Source organism: Thamnophis elegans, chromosome 6, assembly GCF_009769535.1.
Source record: "Thamnophis elegans isolate rThaEle1 chromosome 6, rThaEle1.pri, whole genome shotgun sequence".
Classification (NCBI taxonomy): domain Eukaryota; kingdom Metazoa; phylum Chordata; class Lepidosauria; order Squamata; family Colubridae; genus Thamnophis; species Thamnophis elegans.
In genome coordinates, this window is record NC_045546.1 from 24,611,250 (window position 1) to 24,634,738 (window position 23,489).

Here is a 23,489-nt window from a genome sequence, read left to right on the forward strand (position 1 = left end):
TTATTGTTATTTATATTACATTTTTATGTAATAAAAAAGTTTGCGGTGGCTCAGTGGCTAAGATGCTGAGCTTGTCGATCAGAAAGGCCGGCAGTTCAAATCCTTAGTGTCGCGTAACAGAGTGAGATCCCGTTACTTGTCCCAGCTTCTGCCAACCTAGCAGTTCGAAAGCACGTAAAAAAATGCAAGTGGAAAAATAGGGACCACTTTGTTGGGGGGCAACAGCATTCCATGCATCTTCAGCATTTAGTCATGCTGGCCACATGACCACGGAGACATCTTTGGACAGTGCTGGCTCTTCGGTTTTGAAATGGAGATGAGCACCACCCCCTAGAATTGGGAATGACTAGCACATATGTGTGACGGGAACCTTCACCTTTACTTATGTAATAAAAAGCTTAAACAAGTTTAAGCATTTGATAACAGTTTGCACAGGAGAAATGATTTTTCTGTAGTGTAAATACATCCCAATATTTTACTATATGTTTTGATATTACAAATGAGAAGGAATGTAAAAACAGGGACATCAATGACTCACTGTTATACTGTATAAAAGCCATCTTGTGCTGGGCCCCTGCTGTCTTTAGCAATTGTTGGCATTACACATTTTCACTTAATGTAAATAACAGATAAGGTTTTTGACAACCTGTTTAGTTTGATCAGCTATCAAAAACCATGCTAACAGATAAGCTATAAAGCTAACAGATAAGCTATTTTTTCACTCTTCCTTAGAAGCTTCTTTCTTTGTTCTTTATTATCTTTATTCTTAGAAGCAACTTCTACAGTTTCAGGAGAAAAAACTAATTCATTATTCATTATCATCTGATACAAATTAAAACAAGATTTTTATCCCTGTCATTAAGGGCAATTCAACAGAAAAAATAAAACACATCAGTTTCTAGAAGGCCAATTTTAGCATAATTGATTTATGAAATGTATTTATTCAGGCCATCCACTGAATAGTACATGTTTATATGTTTACAGCTTTCTCAAAGTGCAAGAACACAAAACTGTCTATAGTAGAGTTATGAAATATAGTCCTTTGGTTCCTGTTCTTGTTCAGTATTAAATTAAGGGTTGGCTATAATCAATTCTTCTATAAAACAGTAGCTGGATTGTTACTTAACTGAATATCAGAAATATTTGACTGAATCTGTGCCTTAACTCTGTTTTTTGCTTAGCAGACAGGTGCTGTGCATTATTTTTTACATTTATTTTGAAAACGTACTATACAAATTCCATAAGTAATGAATGCTAAGTATAGCTTAGTCATTAATGTCAGATAAGTACACATTAACTTTGATAATGGTTGTACAACAGCATATTAGACTAATTCAGAATTATTAAGCTGACTCTGGAAGAAACAGATAATTTAGCCATATAATGAAAAAACACTTTTCTACTTGTCTAAAACAGTTTTATAATATGGTTTCATATTTAATCATATATGTGTTTTGTGTTTATAATGTGGCCTTGAAATATGGTCTTGTATTTATAATGTCTAAAATGTCTTCTAATGGTGCTATGTATAGATAAATGTTACTTACCGTAGTTGCATTATATTATGTATTATATTGTTTAATAGCGATATCTAGATAATTACTTGTAGGTAAGCCACTGGGCTGCATGTGGGATTTATCTACAGAAAGCTTCTGGAGGATTTCTAGAGATAGAATAACCACATATTCATAATTTTTCCTTTAATTCCTCTTTGGAAAAAAAATTCTGCTTCAGAAGGTTGTAATTGGTGCTGCTCAAGGGAGAAAATTAACAAATGGATTTTCCATCCATTTTCTCGCCATCTGAAATGTCCTGAAAGTGTTTGGGAATTGTTCTTATCATTGGGGGAGGATGAAGCTAAAACTAGATCAGTTCTCATTCCCCGACCAATTCCATCTCATTTTGAGGAAAATAATTGCCTTTCCCTATAAAAATGACATGCATTATGTTAAGTAGAAAGTTAGAACTGAGGAGAAATTTCCTGACAGAACAATTAATTAGTTGAACAGCTTGCCTCCAGAAGTTGTGAATGCCCCAACACTGGAAGTCTTTAAGAAGATGTTGTATAGCCATTTGTCTGGAACGGTATAGGGTTTCCTGTCTAGGCAGAGGGTTGGACTAGAAGACCTCCAAGGTCCCGCCCAACTCTGCTATTGTACTATACTGTACTGTACTGTATTGTACTGTACTGTATTGTATTGTATTATAAGTCATAATGGATTTCAGTTGAGTTTTGACTTTGGCTTTGTATATTTTAATAAACCCAAATCATGGCATTTGGTTTAGTATGTTGTGAAATTATCTTATTTTCTTTTTGGATATTTTGTTGATTTCTTAGTTTAACTGCAATTGCAAATTCCTTCCTTCCTTCCCTCCCTCCCTCCCTCCCTCCTTCCTTCCTTCCTTCCTTCCTCCCTCCGTCCCTCCCTCCCCTCATATTGTCTGTTTAGGAAAATTAAATAGGCTGATATTCAAATATTATCATTTTTAAAAATATTTAAATAATATTCATCCGTTGTAAACATCTTAGTTTGTTAAGTACACATTGGATAGTGTTGAAATATTTCAAGCTGTTTCCCTCTTTAATTAGATGTTTTCCTCCATTAATATAATTAACTCACCTTGTGGAGCAATGCCAAGGACATTTTTAAAAATATGGTATGTCTTCCATGAGGGAACATATCCGGAAATGATTCTTGTTCCTTTGCCAGTTCAATTGCAACCTATTTGGAAACTGTCAGTCAAATAATGAAATCTTTACTAAATTTGCTAAATAAATTTATGTAAGCAAATGTAATTTGCTGCAGCTCTGAAGCATTTTGCAAGAACCAATTCGATATTTAGCCTTTATTCTATTTGTATTCCTCCAGTTTTATACCAACATACATATCCAATGGAGCCCTGACTACATCGGATATGTATGTTGTCATAGAAATCACATATGACTAAATTCATTTATAATCAGCAGATTATTAAATTTTATTGCTCAAACAATGCAAAGTAGTATCAGATAGGAAAAAATAAAATCTGTAGAAAAAAGTAATAATTCAGTGGGTTACCTTCATCTTTAAAACTAATAAACAAAATTAGCTTTTGTTTTCTTTTGACATGTGTATGCTATTAATAGAATTCCTGTTAATAGATCAATATCAACAATCATTCAAAAGTAAATGACAAGTAAATCCAGCCTTATCTCCCTTTGATGCTTAATGTTAATCCAACTAGGTGATATGTGCATATTGGACTGATCTCATATTATATAAATTATGATTATAAACATAATCACTGTAATATTAAATTTTGTGCACTTATTAAAAAGTTTCTAAATTAGAAACTCTTTTCTATTTCCCACTTTCTAAAACATTAATAGTAAACATTTTAGCATCAGGATTGGTACACAGAAACCAGAAAAGAAACTTGAATATAGAAATTCAAAGTAGGACAATAGATGAATAATAGCATTCAAAATAATTTGCTATCAGTGAATCCGCAAGTGTTTTAAAATACAGTTCATCAGTAATAGTAATTAGGTAGCAAGATATAACCTGACCAAGCATAACTTCTAGAAGTGTGGAAAGGTACTTGTTGCTTAAATACATGTCAATTGTGATAAAAGCAAGAATTCTGTTGTGTATTTCTAATGAACTACATTAGAAACAGAAGAGCCCAGGGACCATGTTCAATTTTTTTTCTGAATTTGGTTGGACAGATAAGCATATTTTTATTTGATTGAAAGCAATTTCAATTATAGAAAAATCCATTGGAACTTCCCAAATGCCTTTACATAACATGGAATAATTAAAAATTATGCCTAAAGCAAGATTTTTGTACAGCCTGAAGTCTTTATTCCTGAAGATCAATATTTGTCATGTTTTCTGATAATAAGCTGTCTACTAGACCAAGTAAATGTTATAGTTATTTAACACATGTACATAATTTGACAACTAATCAATGTCATTGATAACATGTATAGTGCTGTACACACTTATTTAGAAATAAGTCTAATCAAATTTATTGAAACTTGTAAGTAGATTATGATGGAAAATGTATGGTGCTTCGAAATACTTGTATTGTTTTTTCTTTGGGAAAAATATTGTTTTTTGTTGTATCATTTAGTAATTGTTACTTCTAAAGTTCTTCTCATCAATGTTTAATTTGTTAGATTTCATCTGAAAGACCAAAACTACCCAAATTATTAAAAATTAGACATATTATAAACCACAGGAAAAAGTAGATAATGGTGCAGTGGTTAAGGTATCAGGCTACAAACTAAGAGACCATGAGTTTTAATCGTGCCATAGGCACAAAACGAGATGGGTGACCTTTGGCCAGTCATTCTGTCTCAGCCCTAGGAAGCAGACAATGGCAAATCACTTCCAAAAAAACTTTGCCAAGAAATTGCAGGCACTTTGCAGGAATGAAAGGGACACACATACACAAACACATACACACACATACTGGGGTGGGGGTGGAAATTAAGCTCTGCAAAATAGTTTGGGAAAATAGGGCAAAGATTTCATTTTTTTCTTATTATATTATATATAATCATTAGAGATTTTTACACTGGCAGTATATGCATACATCAGAACACCACATTTTTTTAAGGGTAATCAATGCATTTTGCTTGAATAATCCCATTTGATTCTTCTTGTTAGCAGGCAAGAAAAAACAATGCCTATTCTTTGTTTAGCATTAGACATGAAATAAAATCCTTGATTTCTTCTTCTCATAATCAATGAAGCATAAAGTAGAGTTGAAAGTCAAAGTTTGTTCTTGGCCGGTTAAGAGAGGAATAATTAAAGAATCCTATGTCCCAACCGAGACTAAAACCAAATAAAATGATGCGAAGAAATACAAGCTGCAAGAAGAACCTGTCAGAAAGGATCAAATCAAGTGCATTATAGTGCTCTTTCAAGAGTATGATGGTTACTGAAACTCCCAGGCAATAGAGTTTCTAACATGAAAGAAAATACAAAGGCATATAGACTGGATTCACATATTGTACCAAGCCAAAAGTTTGCTTAAACATCATTTATTGAATAAATGACAGTAAATTGGATTCACACACTATGTTAAGCCATAAACCATGATTTACACAGTACATTAAGCGGAAGCCAAACAAACAATAATACAGTTTTTAATGTATAAACTCATTTTTTATTTCCTATTAGTCAATGTTGGTCCCTGTTGCTAAAATGGGACCCTTCTTTTCCTTGTGCCATGAAAGAATATTTTAGCATTCCAAAATATAGTTACTTTTTCTTCAGTGCTTTGGAAAGATTCCTTCTTTCATATAGGGAATCTGTTGAAGCATGCATACTATTTGATATAGTTATAAGATAGTGTTTTAAAAGCTTGGCCCCAAGCAATTGGAGAAGTACTGTGATGTAAGAAAGGGTGGAGTGGAGTCCCTTGGTTATGTCAAAATTAGCATTAGTTAGATTTGAACTAGTGCTGTGGTTCTTTTAAACTACAGAATAAATCCCTTTGAATGGATTCATTGGAGAATCTCAATGGCAAAATTATTGTTTTCAAAGTTAGTTTTGATTTTCTTCAAGAATATTGGAATAATATTAAATCAAGATATCAAAATATTTCATTTATCATAGCATCTTCTACAAAGTTTAATTTTTCAACAAATTATGTTGAAAATGTTTTAAGTAAAAATAAAGAGAGAGAAACAAAAGTAATATCATGGTGGCCCTCTTCTAGGCCACTTCTCCAGGCAGAAGATATAAATGAAGCTTTTCTAAATCTGATGACCAGCCTTTCAAATAGCCAGAGACACCAAAAGCCAAAGAGGGCGCAAGTCCATTATGAGAAGAGAAAGTGGGGTTAGATCTTACTTTGCCTCTGTTTTCTCTCAGAGGGAAAATGGAATTCAACTGGGTCACTATTATTCCACTGAGAAAATGAAGGAACTTTAGCTTAGGATACATAAGAGAAAATAAGAGAGAATTTAGCTAATTTAAATGTATTCTGGTACCTTAAGGTCACTTGTATTGCATCATAGGTACAGAAGGACTAGCAGACATGATCTAAGAGACTTGTTGGCAATCTTCAAGAATTTCTGGAGGACTGGTGAGGACCCAGGAAATTGGAGCAGAGAGAATATTATGCCTATATTCAAATAGAGAGAAAACGGAAGACCTGTCAATTTGATGTTTTACATAAGCAGAGTCTTTGTAGAGAATATCAAGCAACATGTTTGTGGTGAGAAAGAATAGCAAAATTAAGAGAAGCCAGTATAGGTTTTTCACAAGTTTGTATCAGACTCTGTCTTACTTAATTTAATAGCCTAGAATGGTATTATATATGTGGACCTTACAAACTTTTGAGAGAGAGTTTAATTAAAGTCTCAATAAAATAATAAAATATTGGCTGGAAGATACTATTGTTAGATGAATCTACAGATGGCTAAAAAAATCCCCCGGGGATGATATCAGGAGTGCCATAGGATATTGTCTTGGGCCCTGAGTTGTTCAGCAGGTCTGTCAATTGTTTGGATGAGGGCACACTTATTACATGTGCAAACTCCATTCTTGCCTTACTTGACCTCTCAGTGGCTTTTGATACCATTAACCATGGTATTATTCTGGTTTGACTCAGAGGATTTAGGTGGGCAGCATGGTGTGGTGGTTCACCTCCTTTCTCCAGAGCCAATTCCAGTAGTTTGGAAAGGAGAGGTTTTATTTATTTGATTTCTATAGCTGCCCAGGTGACTAGGCAGTGTGCATCATAATACGTAAAAGCAATTAAATACAGTTAAAATATATATGAAATATATATGATTGCCAAGTAGAAATACGCTGCCTTTGGACCCTCTAGTGTGGAATGGTGCTGGAATCAGTGCTCTCCTTCTATTTAACATTTACATGAAACCCCTGGGTGAACTCCTCCATTGCCATAGGGTAAGGTATCATCAATATACTGATGATACTCAACTGTATATCTTTGTCCCTAGTAAATTAAGCAATGCTCTGTATACCCTATCCTGTGAAGGTCTGGATAGGGAACAACAAGCTTCAACTGAATCCTGGCAAAACTAAGAGGTTTGAGGTTTGAAGGCCCTGTATTCTAGGAGTATACTATCTTGGGTGCTGAATGGGATTGTGCTATCCCAAACAAACACTGTGTACAAAGAGCTAAGGTGGCGCAGTGGTTAAATGCAGCACTGCAGGCTACTGCTAGATCAGCAGGTCAGCGGTTCAAATCTCACCGGCTCAGGGTTGACTCAGCCTTCCATCCTTCCGAGGTGGGTAAAATGAGGACCCAGATTGTTGGGGGCAATATGCTGACTCTCTGTAAACCGCTTAGAGAGGCCTGAAAGGCCTATGAAGCGGTATATAAGTCTACTGCTATGTGGGTGTCTTCCGGGACTCACAGCTCCTGCCCAAGGAGCAAGTGGAGTTATGACTAGGAGGCTCTTTCTGCAACTTTGTATTGTGCAGCAGTTGCACTCATTCTTGGATTAAGGGGCCCTACAATGTACTTTACAGTGGCTGAAACTTCAGTTGCATCTGAAAAATGAAGTGGTACAAGCTGTTATGTGTTTCTGGTAGAATACACGTTACACTTTATGAGCTCCATTGTTACCAGTTTCTTTCCAGGTCCAATGTAAAGTGCTGATGTTCACCTTTAAAGTCCTAAATAGCTTTGGATCAGGTTATTTGAGGGATCACTCTTCTCAATTTTATCTGCTCATCCCACCAGATTTAGTAGAATTAGCATGTTATGTGTCCTTTTATCTTGGGTGCCCTAGACAGTGGCCCTTTTCTGCTGGGGTGCCCATATTATGGAATCCTTTACCATCCACCACCCATGAAATGAGATCAGCCTCATCACTCCTAAGCTTTTGAAGGTCTTCAAGGTCTGGTTATGCCAGAGCTTGAAGGGATGGGTGGAATCCATGAGGTGATTCTATTATTATCAACATTGCCCTGTCTACTATAATTTTCTTTTTTAATTCTACTTTTATAATTTTAATGTTTTAAATAACTACTGTATAACAGTTTTAAGTAATGATTGTTTCATATTTATTGTTTTGTACCGCCCAAAGTCAACTTTCCACGTGAACATATAAATTTGATTTAATAAATAAAAATGTTTAGCTAACACCGTGGGCAAAAAAGAGAATATTCAAAAAGATCTAGACTTGCCTGAACAGTGGGCTGGAATGATGATAGAAATAAAATTATGCGGTTTGGTAGGGAAATTTAAGACATGAGCATAGGATAGGATGACCTGGTTTTTCGTTAGGAAAACTGAACACAATCTGGGTGTCCTTGCCAATCACATGAGCCAACAGTGTGGCTAAAAAAGCAAATACTATATTGAAATGTATTAACAAGAGCGTAGATTCAAGGAGTAAAGTATGTATAAGTATAAGTATAATCTTTATTGTCATTGTACTTAAAAGACAATGAAATTGGTTTTCAGTCAGATGAGAACTTCAAAGATAACAATAGCAATAGCACTTAGACTTCCATACTGCTTCATAGTGCTTTACAGCACTCTTTAAGTGGTTTGCATTTTCAGCATATTGCCCCCAACAATCTGGGTGATCATTTTACCGATCTCAGAAGGATGGAAGGCTGAGTCAACGTTGAGCCGGTCAGGGTCGAGTTCCTGGCAGTGAGCAGAGTTTGCCTGCAATGCTGCATTCTAACCACTGCACCATCATGACTCTTGGTGAAGGCTCTCTGTGAGAAAAGGTTAAGTATATATGTTTAGCCTGCAGAAAAGATGACTAAAGAGACATATGACCACACCCAGAAGGTGAGGTGGAGTTTCTTTTTTATCGCCTGTGTGCAGGATCAGAGCCAAATAATCCTTGAATATACACAGACGTCTTTTCCCTTTCTGAATCAGCATGTCCACTGCAGTTTATTCTATACTAACCACTAATTTTATGAATTAATGTATTAGACATACTGAATTCTGCATGGAACAGAGTCCCAATCTTCATAATTCATGGTTTACTAGGCTCTTGGACATTCATATTCCCTAGGATTAGAAAATGCCTTTACCATAGACATAAGAGACTCGATATTGGATTATGGTCAAATAATGATTGGCATTTAAGACCCTTCACTGTGTCCTAGGAAAATTTACAACTAAAACATTCAAACACTGGCATTTTGGATTTCGACATTTCTATTTATTTGAATTGCATTTATTCAAAAATAAAGGTTCGAAGCAGGCAGCAATAAATAAATCCAAACCAAAGAAAAATGTATCATAATATATAGCTGGACATATCATTCCACATATTAAAAGCCAACTGTATTTTACAAAAAGGTCAGGAGGTATACAAGTTGTCACTTTATTTAGCTTGCAGAAGATTCACATTTAAACCCAAAGCTCCGGGGTATTTAGATTTGAGTTTTGAGAAGAAGATTTGAATGATATTGTATCAATTGATCTCTTTAATTGTAAAAAAGAGACTTGTTTTTGGAGAGATTAAATCACAGACAAGAAGTGGGAAAGAAGAGGTAGAAAAACAGAAAAAGTGTCCAGGTGTAAACATGTTTACAAAGCTGTGCAGCAGTTATTCAAGTTTTAGCTGTGCAAACAAAGCTTGTTGAAACTTTACCATCTGTACTTCAATTAACTGAAGAACTTGCCCCAGGGTATCTAGGGAGTCTGTTGACTATGCCGAAGGATGGATGAAAACAAGGATAGAAATGGAATTAATGCAAGATTTCTTATACAGAGGTTTTGTGTAGCTTTTGAAGAATTGCAGCTTATTAACAGGGTTGTTTTTATAATACTGCATAGAAATAAAGTAATAAAAATCTGCCATCTGCAACACCTGCATGAATTTTTTAAAATAAAGTTTAGCTCAGCCTCTCCACTTTATCAATAGCTTCAGGAGGCAATCTAGTTAAAAGTATGATACGTCTTTACAGAAAGCAGAATGTCGGAGAGAAGAGCTTAATTTTATTTAACATAAATATATTGAAATTAATGATGATACAATAACAAGTTGTACTTGTGGTTTCATTAGATTTAACATGCATTTAACCTAATCAATTGCAATGCTGTATTTTTCCTTACATGTATTAAGTAATTATAGAAAAATACTCCTGTTCCAGGTTTGCAGATTTGAAATCTGTTATAAAACCTGAATATCCTTTAGTATATAGGTGTCAAAACAGTTACCATTTTAAAAATAAATAATATACTGCCATCTTCCCTAACTCTACATATTCCAACCTGTGGGATTATTAATCCAATCATTCTCATTAAATAAATTCACCTGAATTTAGTTGAAAGCAGTAGACTGAAAACAGCTACACTGTTCAGTTATACATGTTAATTAAAATAATGTTTTGCTCACATCTGGTTTTAAGCAAATAACAGCACATACTAAATTGCAGAGCTCCTTTATTTACTGAGACATGTCTCTGCGTTTGATCTGTCACTAAGCAGAGAAACATGAACAGTGAAGCATGAATTACAGCAGCTTTTCAAAGGCAGTTTTTTACTCTGCGTAATGGGAGTTGATGAGCTTAGTCAGGTAACCTTGTCAGTAATCTACATGTCTCTCTTTGCATTAATGATTTTGTTATGTCTCCTCCCCTGAGGTGTTCGACTTTTAAAAGGAGGGACTTGGTGGTAATTCTACACTTAGTTCTGCCCACGCCTATTCACACTTGCTAAACTTACCAAACAAGTGCTGGGCTCAACATTAAAAATGGTTCGTGACTGCTTTTCATCAGTAAAAGATTTGATTGATCTGCAACTCTGCTTTCATAGCTGTTTCATTTCCAGAAATTGAGTAGTCGTTTTATGTGCCGCAATGGCAATTGGTGACAGTGATCTTCATTTTAGAACTAAGTGTCAATTAACTTCATACCAAGCTGATTATAAACTAAGACGGAGTAGTCTACCATCGGAACTCCTCAGAAATGACATTAAAGGAAAGTATCAAAGAAATATTAGGAATTTAGAACCTATCCATCCGAGACGCCCTAAGAAAAGACCTTCACTCTTTCCAGGTAGGACATGTCAGGAAGTTGCTGTTGCACATTCTTAATGTTTTCTTTATGTTTGAAAAATACAGAGATTTCTAAACATCTATTACACAAAAATGATACATGTTTTAAAATACCAAATCGCGGTAGCATACAGTAATAATATTGAACTGAATCACCTCATTGCTTTGAAACATGTCTATTGAAAAATATAATTTTGCTTTCTATATTGTAGCATTTTTTATAAGGTTTAGGATGTTACAATGCTTTTAAGAAAGCATAAACAACCAGATTCTATTCTGAATTATTCGTATGAAGTTTTGACAGTTCTTACTGAATCAAGCTGTAGTTCTTATCAATAAAAAACACAATTCTTCTGAAAGACATGTTTTTAAATCCTTATTTTGCACTGAACTAGGAAATGTTTGCAGTAATGGGTATATTAAATCCTCAGGTGGATTTGTGTTTCCAGTCAGATTTTTAATTAAATAAGGAACAGTGAATTACGACTTTAAATTAAAATAGTAAAAGAGTTAAGACAAAATGTTGATTACTTGTAAATTCATTGTACAGATAGAGAAGTTCTAAAGCATATTAAGAACCTATATTTTTGCATGTGTGCAATATTTTTTTCAAAAGCTAAATAAAATATATAGATAAGAAAGTCAGATTGATTTTAATTCAGAATCCCATTTTAAGAATTCATATAGGCTTGATATCAAAGATTTGGGATTCTTGTTTTAAAAAGGACACATCTCCTAAAATTTAAAAGTGAAAGCAGATTTAAGGACACATTATAAATGCAAAAACATTTTAAAAGCTCTGGAAGAAAAAATATTTCCAAGTGTCTTTGTATTTTGGTTTAACTTGTTAACCATAACCAGACATCTACAAAGTTTTAACTAAATACAGATATGATATACAGTTCTTGTCCGGCTTGGAAGTCAGGTGATTTGGGTGTGCTCTGCTATATAAAACTTCCTGATTCCTGAATCAGATATTTTTCACAACACTTGCTTCACTAACATGTGCAGAGTTAAAATCACGTATGGCCTTTCTGGACCAGTTCCGTGTGCATAATTTCAGGTAGTCCCTAACTTACGACCACAATTAAGCGCAACATTTCTGTTGCTAAGTGAGACATTTGAGTTTTGCCCCATTTTACAACCTTTCTTCTGAAAAGTAAAGTTAGTGGAGGAGCTAGCAGAGAACATTGCATGATACAATCCCATGTTGTCTCTCTTAGTGACCATGATGATTCAAGTAACAATTACAGCTAAAAAGTTCGTAAAATTGGGTACAATCCTGTGAGGCCTTGCCTAATGACAATTTTTTTCAGTCCTAATTAGGGCACGTTCAGCACTACATGTGTGTGTGTAGATTGAGCATAAAAATACTGTATTTTTTGGAGTATAAGACGCACTCCCCTCCCACATTTCCAGTGGATGGAAATGTCTGTGCATCTTATACAGCTAATGTTGCTGAAGCCCCACCCACCTACCATCCTCCATCCCTGGCTATTTTTGGCCTCTGCATGTTCCGTTTTCGGCCTCTGCACGCCCCATTTATGGCCTGTTCCAGGCTACGGGGGTCACTACAGTCCATCGCTGCGATCACATATAAGATAATGGGGGATTTGTGGTAGGTCCAAGGCATTGTTTGTTTGTTTGTTTGTTTGTTTATAAAATGTATATAGTTGCCTATATGTTCACAGCAACTCTAGGAAGCTTACAAACAATAAAAACAATTATAGGAAAAAAATAACACACAGTCAAATAAGCCATTTGAGGGGCTCCATCTCACTATGAGTTCCTCATGTCCTGTGGCAAAACCAAGTCTTCAGATCTTACAAAAGAGTGTCAAAGTGGGGACTAGTTTAATTTCTGAAGTGCTGATATTCCAGAGGGAGGGAGCCACCATGGAGAAAGCCCTTCTTCTGGGTCACGCCAGCTGTACTTTTTTAGGGGACAGGACTTACAACATTCCTTGCCTCCGCGCTGTAGTGAGTCAGGTGGATGTGACCGGCAAGAGACAGTCCCTCAGATAATCTAATCCCAAGTCATGAAGGGCTTTAAAGGTGACAAGTGACACCTTGAATTGCACCCAGAAGCAAATTGACAACTTGTTCTGACCTAGGCTTCCCAAGAGCATGAAGCAAACTCCTTGTCCTGACAAAATTCCCTTTTATTAATTTACTGTAAATTCTGCTCACGCACATCCAGCGAAGTCTTTCAAGGGAGGATCCACAGTCACAGACCTTATCTGGCTTGGAGAGCTGACAGGCCGATATCTGCAAAACTTGGGGAGGAGTCTCAGAGAGTCACAAACCAATTAAGCAAACTGATTGTCTCCTGCAAACTCCACTCCCCTTTTGCTCCTCTTTTATTTCCTCTGGGAGGGGCTATTGATTGTCCAACTGTGGCCTTACTCCCAAGTTGACCCCTGTTCTTTAGCTGTTCCCTTCATCTGGCAACTGTGCATGCGCACACTGGGAAATTGAAATTGAATTGAAATTGAAAAGTTTATTTATAGGCCACCCTTTTCCCTGGGGGGACTCAGGGCGGCTTACAATTCATGGGGAGGGGAATACAAACAGTGAGACATAAAACAATACATAATTAAAAATAGAACACAACATTCATCATTCGGGTGGGGACAGATTACAATCTAACCCCAGGCCTGACGGGATAGCCAGATCTTAAGGGCTGTGCGGAAGGTCTGGAGGGTGGTGAGGGTACGGATCTCCACGGGGAGATCGTTCCAAAGGGTCGGAGCTACTACCGAGAAGGCTCTCCTCCGCGTAGTCGCCAGTCGACACTGACTGGCAGATGGAATTCGGAGGAGGCCTAATCTGTGTGATCTAATTGGTCGCGAGGAGGTGATTGGCAGGAGGCGGTCTCTCAAGTACCCAGATCCACTACCATGAAGGGCTTTATAGGTGGTAAGTAGCACCTTGAAGCGTACCCGGAGATCAACAGGTAGCCAGCGCAGCTTGCGGAGGATAGGTGTTATGTGGGTGAACCGAGGTGCACCCACAATCGCTCGCGCGGCCGCATTCTGGACTAGCTGAAGTCGCCGGATGCTCTTCAAGGGCAGCCCCATGTAGAGCACGTTGCAGTATTCCAGCCTTGAGGTCACAAGGGCACGAGTGACTGTTGTGAGAGCCTCCCGGTTCAGGTAGGGTCGCAACTGGTGCACCAGGCGAACCTGGGCAAATGCCCCCCTGGTCACAGCCGACAGGTGGTAATCAAAGGTCAGCTGTGGGTCCAGGAGGACTCCCAAGTTGCGAACCCTGTCTGAGGGGTATAGTGTTTGACCCCCCAGCCTGAGTGATGGAACACTTGCCAAATTATTGGGAGGGAAACACAACAGCCACTCGGTCTTATCCGGGTTGAGTACCAGTTTGTTAGCCCTCATCCAGTCCCTAACGGCTTCAAGGCCCCGGCTCATCACGTCCACCGCTTCATTGAGTTGGCACGGGGCGGACAGATACAACTGGGTATCGTCCGCGTATTGATGGTATCTTATCCCGTGCCTCCGAATGATCTCCCCCAGCGGTTTCATGTAGATGTTGAATAGTAGGGGGGATAAGACCGAACCCTGTGGCACCCCATATGTTAGGGGCCTAGGGGTCGATCTCTGCCCTCCAACTAACACCGACTGCGACCTGTCCGAGAGGTAGGAGGAGAACCACTGCAAGACAGTGCCTCCCACCCCCACCTCCCGCAGTCATCGCAGAAGGATACCATGGTCGATGGTATCGAAAGCTGCCGAGAGGTCAAGGAGAACCAGGATGGAGGCATGGCCTCCATCCCTGGCTCTCCAGAGGTCATCGGTCAATGCGACCAAAGCGGTTTCTGTGCTGTAACCAGGCCTGAAGCCGGACTGAAATGGGTCAAGGTAACTAGTTTCCTCCAAGGTCCGCTGAAGCTGGGAGGCCACCACCTTCTCAACAACCTTCCCCACAAAGGGGAGGTTGGAGACTGGATGATAATTGTTGAGAACGGCTGGATCCAAGGATGGTTTCTTCAGGAGGGGCCTCACCACCACCACTTTAAGTGTGGAGGGGAAGAGTCCCTCCCAAAGAGAGGCGGTAACAACCGCCTGGATCCAGCCCCGTGTCACCTCTCTGCTGTTGGCAACCAGCCAGGAGGGGCACGGGTCCAGTACACAAGTGGAGGCACTCACAGCTCTCATGGCCTTGTCCACATCCCCAGGGGCAACATCCTGAATCTCAACCCAGCGATGGTCTGCCAGATTATCCTCCTGTGCCTCAGCTGGATCTGCAAAGTCGGAGTCCAAATCCGATCGAAACCGAGCAACTTTGTCCGCTAAGAACTGGACATAGTCCTCAGCCCTACCCTGCAAGGGGTCCCCCGTATCCCTCCTATTTAGGAGGGAGCGGGTTATCCTAAACAGGGCGGCTGGGCGCGACTCAGCGGACGCAATCAAGGTGGCGATGTACGATCTTTTTGTTGTCCTAAGTGCCCTGATATACTCCTTGGTGCAAGATGTTAAGAGTGCTCGGTTCGATTCGGATTTATCGGACCTCCATAGGTGCTCTAGGCGTCTCCTCCGGCGCTTCCTCTCCCGGAGCTCCTCGGTAAACCAAGGAGGCCTCCGGGATCCACCGCCTCGGAGCGGCCGTAGTGGCGCAATCCGGTCAAGAGACTCCGATGCTGCCGAGTTCCGGGCAGCAACCAGAGTCTCCACCGGACTGTGGGCGAGAGTATCAGGAATAACCCCAAGCTCCGTCTGGAACCTCAAGGGGTCCATAAGTCACCTGGGGCGGAACCACCTGGTCGGTTCCTCCTCCCTACAGTGGGGGTTTGGCCTCCGAAAGTCGAGCCTCAGTAGGCAGTGGTCTGACCACGACAGGGGTATGATCTCATTACCCCTCAGACCAAGATCATAAATCCACTGCTCCGAGAGGAATACGAGGTCGAGCGTGTGACCCGCTGAGTGGGTTGGGCCCCGAATTACTTGGGTCAAGCCCATGGCTGTCATGGAAGCCATGAACTCCTGCGCCCCATCAGAGCGTTCACCGAGCGAAGGCAAATTGAAATCCCCCAGGACCATAAGCCTGGGGAACTCAATTGCTAGCTCGGCTACCGACTCGAGGAGCGAGGGGAGGGCTGCTGCAACGCTGTTGGGAGGCAGGTACGTTAATAGCAAACCCACTTGACCCTTGAGGTCCAACTTCACCAGTAGGGACTCACACCCGACAAGCTCCGGAGCAGGGATCCTACGAGGTGCTAGAGACTCCCGGATAACAATAGCCACACCCCCACCCCTTCCCTGGGCTCTCGGCTGATGAAGCACCTGAAATCCTTCTGGGCACATCTCTACGAGGGGGACTCCTCCCTCCGGGCCCAGCCAGGTTTCAGTAATACATGCCAGGTCTACCCTCTCGTCTAAAATTAAGTCCCGGACGAGGGGAGCCTTGTGAACTACAGACCTGGCATTTAGCGACAACAGCCTGAGACCAGGGTCCTGATTACTCGCGCCATCTGGCCTCGGAGTGGAACTCATAGGGCCGGAAGGAGGGATCTCTGTGACGTAGCGAGCCCTCCTTCCCCGATAATGGCCAGCCCTAAAGTCCCCGCCATATCTGCCCCTCCCTGTTACGACCGTAATGCTCCGGCCCACTCCCGTGTCCATGGTCCCCCCGACCACCCCAGTGACCCCCACATTCCCCGGCAGGTCCTCCGAATCAAGCATACTCATTCACTCACACAAGCAGTCCCCACGTAATAATTAAAAAACACAGAAAATACAGCGGTAATAGCAATAAAAAGTGGGATCATTCACTCAATCACATACAATCCCATGCACTCACCATACCAGATTAAAAATTGCGCGGGCGCGCGAAGTCCGTACAAGGCTTATATCTTCTGCCAAGACCAGTAGAGAGTCCAGTATAACATATGGTTAAAAAAAAAATGGTCCAAGAGGGGTGTTCCGCCCCTCTCCTTTTCTTCAGGTTCTAAGACACACCCGACAGGGGAGAGGCCACACCTTGAGGAAGGCTGGGTTAGATGGAGCGGAAGGGGGGGGATCTAGACAGGTCGCAGTGGCAGCAAGCCAGCTTCCAGATCTCATCAAGCGACCTGTCATATCGATCACCCCCTCTGGAAAGTTCAATGCAGTCCAAAGGGGAGGGTGGTTGAAAGGTAGAGTAGGTCCGGATATCGACAGCAGCAACAAGAGCCGGAAGGCCAATCATGGTGGGCAAAGGCCTAGTGTACAAGTCCGTTCACAGCAACAACCCCCTTAGTAATTTAAGCCCAAAGATAAAGAAAAGAAAGCTCGTCCCAGGTGGAAGGAGGGGGGGTGCCCCATTCAGTGGCTGGGCCCGGGCGTTCTCAAGGGGCCTCAGCAGACCGGAGAGCTAAAAACAGGCTCCCCCCAAAAGCAGTTAGGTCGAACAATCTTCCAACCCGCTAAGTCGCTAAGCCGCGGCGTTCTCACAGCGCTCCCACAGCCTGCGAGCCAGCGAGCCAACAGACAACGAGGGCCGCAGCAGCCAACAATAGTCGGGGGAAGATCAAAGTTCCCCTGGCAGCTCGGCCACAAAGTCCCGTAACAGCTGAGCTGAGCCGCGGCGTTCAGGCTCTACCTGTTTGTCTGCCTCACTGATGTCTGACTCTGAAGGCAGCTGATAACTGGCATACGGCCCTGGCCCCCTCTCTGCCTCCAACACAGAGCCTGCATCAGAGCCTTCCCCAGACTCCAGGATTGGGCCATGTTCCTCCCCAACCTCTTTACTGTTCGAATTTGCTGCCAGCTCTGCTAGCCGCTGCCAAGTCATAACACAACCAATGCAACTTCCAAAGGAGAGGTAACACATATGCACATCGAGATCTGCACAAAACTATGTGGGTTGCTGCATTTTGAACCACCTGGCGCTTCCAAATGCTTTTCAAGGGCAGTCCCATGTAGGGTGCGTTGCAATAGTCAAAACAGGAGATGACTAGCGCATGAATGACTGTGAGTGGGCATTGTTGGTCCAGGAAAGGGAGTAACTTGGATATAACCCCTCAGTTGGGCAAAGACTCTCCTAGCCACGATTGCCGCCACCTCAAACAGTTGGGACTCCAAGATAATCCCCTAGATTACACACTAGGTTTGTTTGGGGCAGTGCTACCATATCCAAGACCAGGTGTATCTACCTACTTTTTCTATTCTTTCTTCCCCAGTGAACTTGTCGATGGGATTTATTTTCTCTCCTTTTCCTGACCACAGGATTTCGTTTATATAGTTTATTGAACAACTTGAAGCAAGTTGTTCAATAAACAAAGCAAGTGTAGCTTTTGGAGGATGGTAGGATTTGAAAATTATGCATCTTTAAGAATAGAGTACTCGATATACTCAATGATGTAATAAAACTTGTTGTAATAAACAGATTACATATGTGCATGGAAGTAGCAATCATAAAGTTAAACATACTATTTGCATTTTACATATAACACCACCATTAGGCTATGCCTCAAGTAACAGAATCACATGTACTATATCTGAACATAAAAATGGTAAATATTAGTGATCAGGATGCCTGGAGAATTTGTTAAGTGTAAGCTGGTGAAGAGTAAATGTGTATCAGGGTAAAATAGACAATATAATAAACTTAATTGATGGTTTTAATAACCCCTCCCCCACATTGACAAAGTCTTAACTCAGATGAAATGCTCTTTAATCTCCCTTCTAAAAAGGCTACATGGGCATTAAATGAGGCAGACATTAAATCATGGCAGAGAGACTGCTTTCCTATATTTGGATATCATAATTTGGTTTAAATATCTAGCAGGTTTGACGAGGATAAAGGAACTAATGAGGTATATAATATTGGGAAGAGATACTAGGTCCAGTTGCACAGCATATCAATATCCTTAATCCATTGCCTCAAAGCTACTATTGCACATTCATGCCCAAGCATTCAAAAATGAGCTCAATAGAATCAAAGAATTTCCAGTTACTTTATCTATTTCTGTAGACCAAGATGAAATGTAATTAACAATAATAATTGGAGGTCAAACTTTGTGAATAAAAGTATGTGGCCAGATGCTGGTCTTATTCTTACTGATACCAGGCTTGCTGTGAAGAAACACAGAAGGAAACTTGAAATAAGTCCTCAGAAATTTAGTTTGGCATTGATTCCCATTTTGGCTTTACAGTTGCATACAATTATTTAAATAAGGCAGCTTCAAAAGGGTATTTAGATAAACTTCAGATCAGACTATAATTCATTGGCATGTGTATGTGAGTAAATTGGGAGAATATATGTATTATTAAAAGCAAGGAAATCTTAGTAAATTGGAGCAAGACAGTATGAGCCTAATGCTCAATGGATCTAGAAGAATGTGCTGAACAATATACGTATATTGAAACCTCCTGGTAATCTGCCCAACTCTTCTTTACTGTGGAGAATGACAAAGATTTATAGTATAACAATTTATGCAAGAATCACCGCTTCCTGGATCTCTTGGAATAAAATATTTTTCAAAGTATATAATATAATTTATGAATCCAAGGTCTTCAAATCTTATGTGTCATCCTGTGATGATCCATGACTAAAATGTCATAGAATTCTAAACCTAATTCTCACTAGGGTTAATAGAAAACTTTTAGTGGCAAATATGAGCAAAACACTACTCATTTGTATGACTCTTTTTATATATTTCAGTTGCAATCTGGGAATATTCTGAGGGGCCACAAAATAGATGCTGGGGCAGAGGGGCAACAATAAAAGTGGGTGTGAGCTGGTATTGAAGTTCTGCCTGTTTTATATATGTGCAGTGGGTACACAAAACATGTTAATAAGGAGTAAGACTTTGTGCCCACCATTTAAATGTTGTTGGCTTTGCCTATGGATCCCCCTATGTTTTTCTTTCATAAATTTGCAAATTAGTAAATTATAATGCAAAATGTAAACAAATGGCTGATTGGAACTTTTCTTTGTCTAATCCTTAATTTAAAAAATAGAAATGCTTTTAAATACAGAGAGTTTCAAACTTGTTACGTACTAGGTTATAAGTCCAAGGAGGCTTGTGGTTCTTCATAGTTTTTAAATGGGAGAATGTTCCTCCTTGCCTTTCAGTTGAGAATAGATTTGTTTTATTCCTCTACAATATTTTTTTAGAATAAACCTTTTGTTCTCAGTGAGTTTTTGCGATACATGTTGACAGGAAAAGTTGGATGTAAACTGATAATTCATTACTATGGTATTATGCACACTTACTATAGAAGTCATAAAACAATCCAATCAATTAGCAGTCACATCAGGTAATTTTTATGACTACCTATATACTCTGCCAACTGCTGCCATCCAAGTCAGTACATGCTGATAATATCTTACATTATTTTTCCATAGCTAGGACTGCATAATCCCCAAAAAATTACTGGATATTTCTAGTATGTTCACAAACAAACACCATCACCCCTGCCAAATTCTCTTTCTCGTGTCAAAAGACAAGAAGCACTCATAACTATTGTGTTTCCCCAAAAATAAGACAGGGTCTTATTTTCTTTTGACCTCCAAAATAAGCACTTGGCCTTATTTTTGGGGAGGTCATATTATTTTTGAGGTGCAGGAGGTGGTGAGCATGATCACGTCATGGCTGCTGCTGTGTTGCAATATTTTGGGGGAGGCCTTATTTTCGGAGGAGGGCCTGTTTTAGCACATGCGCTTAAAAGCCTGATTGGGCTTATTATCCGGAGAGGTCTTATTTTTGGGAAAATAGGGTAGCGATCATTGGAACTATACTATTATTCTGACCCACAGAAGTCACAATGACTAAGCTAGCAGGGGGTTGGTCTTAAAGATCTCCAAGGTTCCTTTCTACTCTGTTATCCTGTATTCTATAGGAGGGAGTTCTGGGGATTGCTTTCCATGTATGCACAACATTGGTTGGGATGAGATATAACTTTATTTAATTGTTTTTCATTGCATTTCTGTGTGTTTCATAATTTTCTTCAATATATTCAGAAATAGAGGTGCTTGCATTTTCTGTATGGGTTTTTCAGGCTTTATCCAGTGTTCAGGAACTGCATGGAGATTTAATTCTTCAAGTTGTGCATTCAATCTAGATTTATGTGATAAGGAAAATCATGAATACATTCTGCATGCTACTACAGTGCTTCAGAAAACATAGGCACTTCTATGCTTGAACATTCCTTCTGATTTGGCATGGTAGAAGTTTAAAACTTCATGGAGAACCTAAGGTAAAGATAGCTTTCAGAGGAATTTTTGACATGCCGAATTGTTTTGACTGATCCTTATAATTTCCATATACTGCAAAACACAAAAGAAATATCCTGAAATATTTTGTTATTTCATGCTGATAGGAAAATTGATTGTTCTGTTGTGTAATCTTGTTACAATTATATTAATTTACCATTTGTTTGTTTCTTCCCATGAAAGGAGAAAAATTGAGTATAGGTAAAAAGTGTTTTGAATATTATAGCACTGATGCCTGCTGAGACAGTGGTGGGTCCCTACCAGTTCAGACAGGTTCGGCCAAACCAGTAGTGACTTGCTTTTTGCTTCTGCACATGCGCAGAGCAATTTAGTTGCACAGCGCGCATCAAGCGCATCCCTGAGCAAGCCGGCAGTAATCTCTGCCAGAACCCATCCTTGTGCTGATGGTGATGCAGTTGAGGCCCAAGTTCAAAACCACTGTCAGCCATAGAATGCACTTAATAAATTGGAGTTAATTATAATCTGTCAACCCAGCCGTAAGATTCCAATGGAGAAAATTGGACTAGTCATCTGTAGCACATGGATTCTGAACACTATCGTTTAGAAAAAAAAACAACCCAGTGGAAAACTGGAGCTAGTTCAAAGGAAACCTACCAAGATGGTGAATGTCTGAAAATTAATCCCTGTGATGGAAGATTAAAAACTCCCAAGTATGTTCAGCCTACTATAATATTTGAAATACTTATATTTGAACATTTGGAAATACCTGTACACATAAGGCACAAGTATAGGAGAGGGCATTTTTTGCTTGGCAATAAGGTCGTTGTCAATCACAAGTTAAACATAAACCAGTAGTGTGATAATCATATTAAAAAGACAAAGACTATCTTACAGTGTATCAATAAGAACAAGACTTCAGATTACATAATTTTCCACTTGACTCTGTTCTGGCCAGACCCCCATTGATAAAAATGTTGGACAGCACAGGACCCAGGATAGCATACTGTGGGACCTGATAACCTCCTTCCAAGCTAAACTGGAATAATTATTGAACACTTTTAGGGTTCATTAATTTAACTGTGTCTACATCTAACAGTATAATCCAGAATATTATCATATTCTGCTGGAGGCTTAGTTGAGGTTCATCTCTACACTATGTCCAATGCATTCTCCTGAACTAATAAACTTAAGTCTGTCAAAAAAACAAAGTTAGTATAGCATGGTTTATCTCTGATTAATCCATGCTAAATCCTATTATTTATACCATACATAACCTAACTTTCACAATATGTTGCCTTTTGCAGTAAAGATGTCAAGTATACAGGACTGTGGTTTATTGAGACCTTCTATTTTTTCGTTTTAAAAGATGGAGATCATATTTGTGCTCTTCCAATATTCTGGAACTTTGTTATTCTCATGGGAGTTCTTAATGATTACCAATAGTCTATCTGATGCTGGAGACTTGAATTATTGACAAGTTCTCAATTATTTTTTTCTTGTCTTTCCAAGCTTCAGATTCATCCTTTTCTCAGTGTCATAACCATGATCAGCTAGAACCCTACTGAAGATCTAACAGAAGACAGACATGTAACAAGAATTAGGAAGTCAGCTTTCTGATTTTCACCCATTAACACATTTTCATCATTTTCTTCTTGAAGTAAACCTAAACTCTGGCATAGTTTTGTGCTGGTTAATAGACAAGAGGAAAACATGGTAAACTGGTTGTTTATACATACTATAGTTTAATGACTCATCCCTGCGTTGCTCTAACATTGGTTTCTGAAGCCACTTGGGGGCAGCAGAGGAACATGTTTCTCATAGGAAAAAACATATATAAGAATCCCACATTTTATCCATCCTAAGATTTGATATGGTATTTCAACTTCTCAGTTATCAGCTTTGGTCTACTTGGGAAGGAGGTTGAGAATTTGTCTTTTTATGATGTTTTTACAGGTAGAAAATATGCAAATCAGTATTCCCTTTTTCAGGTCATACAGGTAGTATTGCTGATTTGCATTTCAACTGGTAATTCCAGAGCAAGGCAGTTAATGTACACCATATCATGTATGGCCAATTTTGTGTGTAATGAAAGTACTTGTTAGAGGTATACTGGCAGATGCTATTAGGAAAATTCTATTATAAATATTTTGATCAGAGGACACTAGACAAAATGTTCAGAAAAGAAATGGACATTAATAAATAACTTAAACTTTGGAGCAGACCTGGTTAAATAAATTAAGTTTAAGGTTGTTCTTTAAAAATGCATGAAAAGATGCCCTGGTCCTATGTCAAATTATAATAGAAAAGGACAC

At 39.3% G+C, this 23,489-nt stretch overlaps 1 protein-coding gene across 7 annotated transcripts in view; it reads left to right on the forward strand.

Annotated features, from left to right (window-relative positions):
* The window catches only part of FRY (FRY microtubule binding protein), a 200,830-nt gene that overhangs the window by 17,967 nt on the left and 159,374 nt on the right, over positions 1-23,489 (forward strand). For 6 of the 7 annotated variants that reach the window (XM_032219627.1, XM_032219630.1, XM_032219632.1 and 3 more), the window contains exon 1: positions 10,625-11,003. The exons of the other annotated variant lie outside the window; for it this stretch is intronic. In XM_032219627.1, coding sequence (XP_032075518.1) covers positions 10,805-11,003 — 199 coding nt within the window. In that variant the 5' untranslated portion in view covers positions 10,625-10,804. Of the gene's footprint in view, positions 1-10,624; positions 11,004-23,489 lie in introns of those variants that run through there. 7 annotated transcript variants of the gene reach the window in all.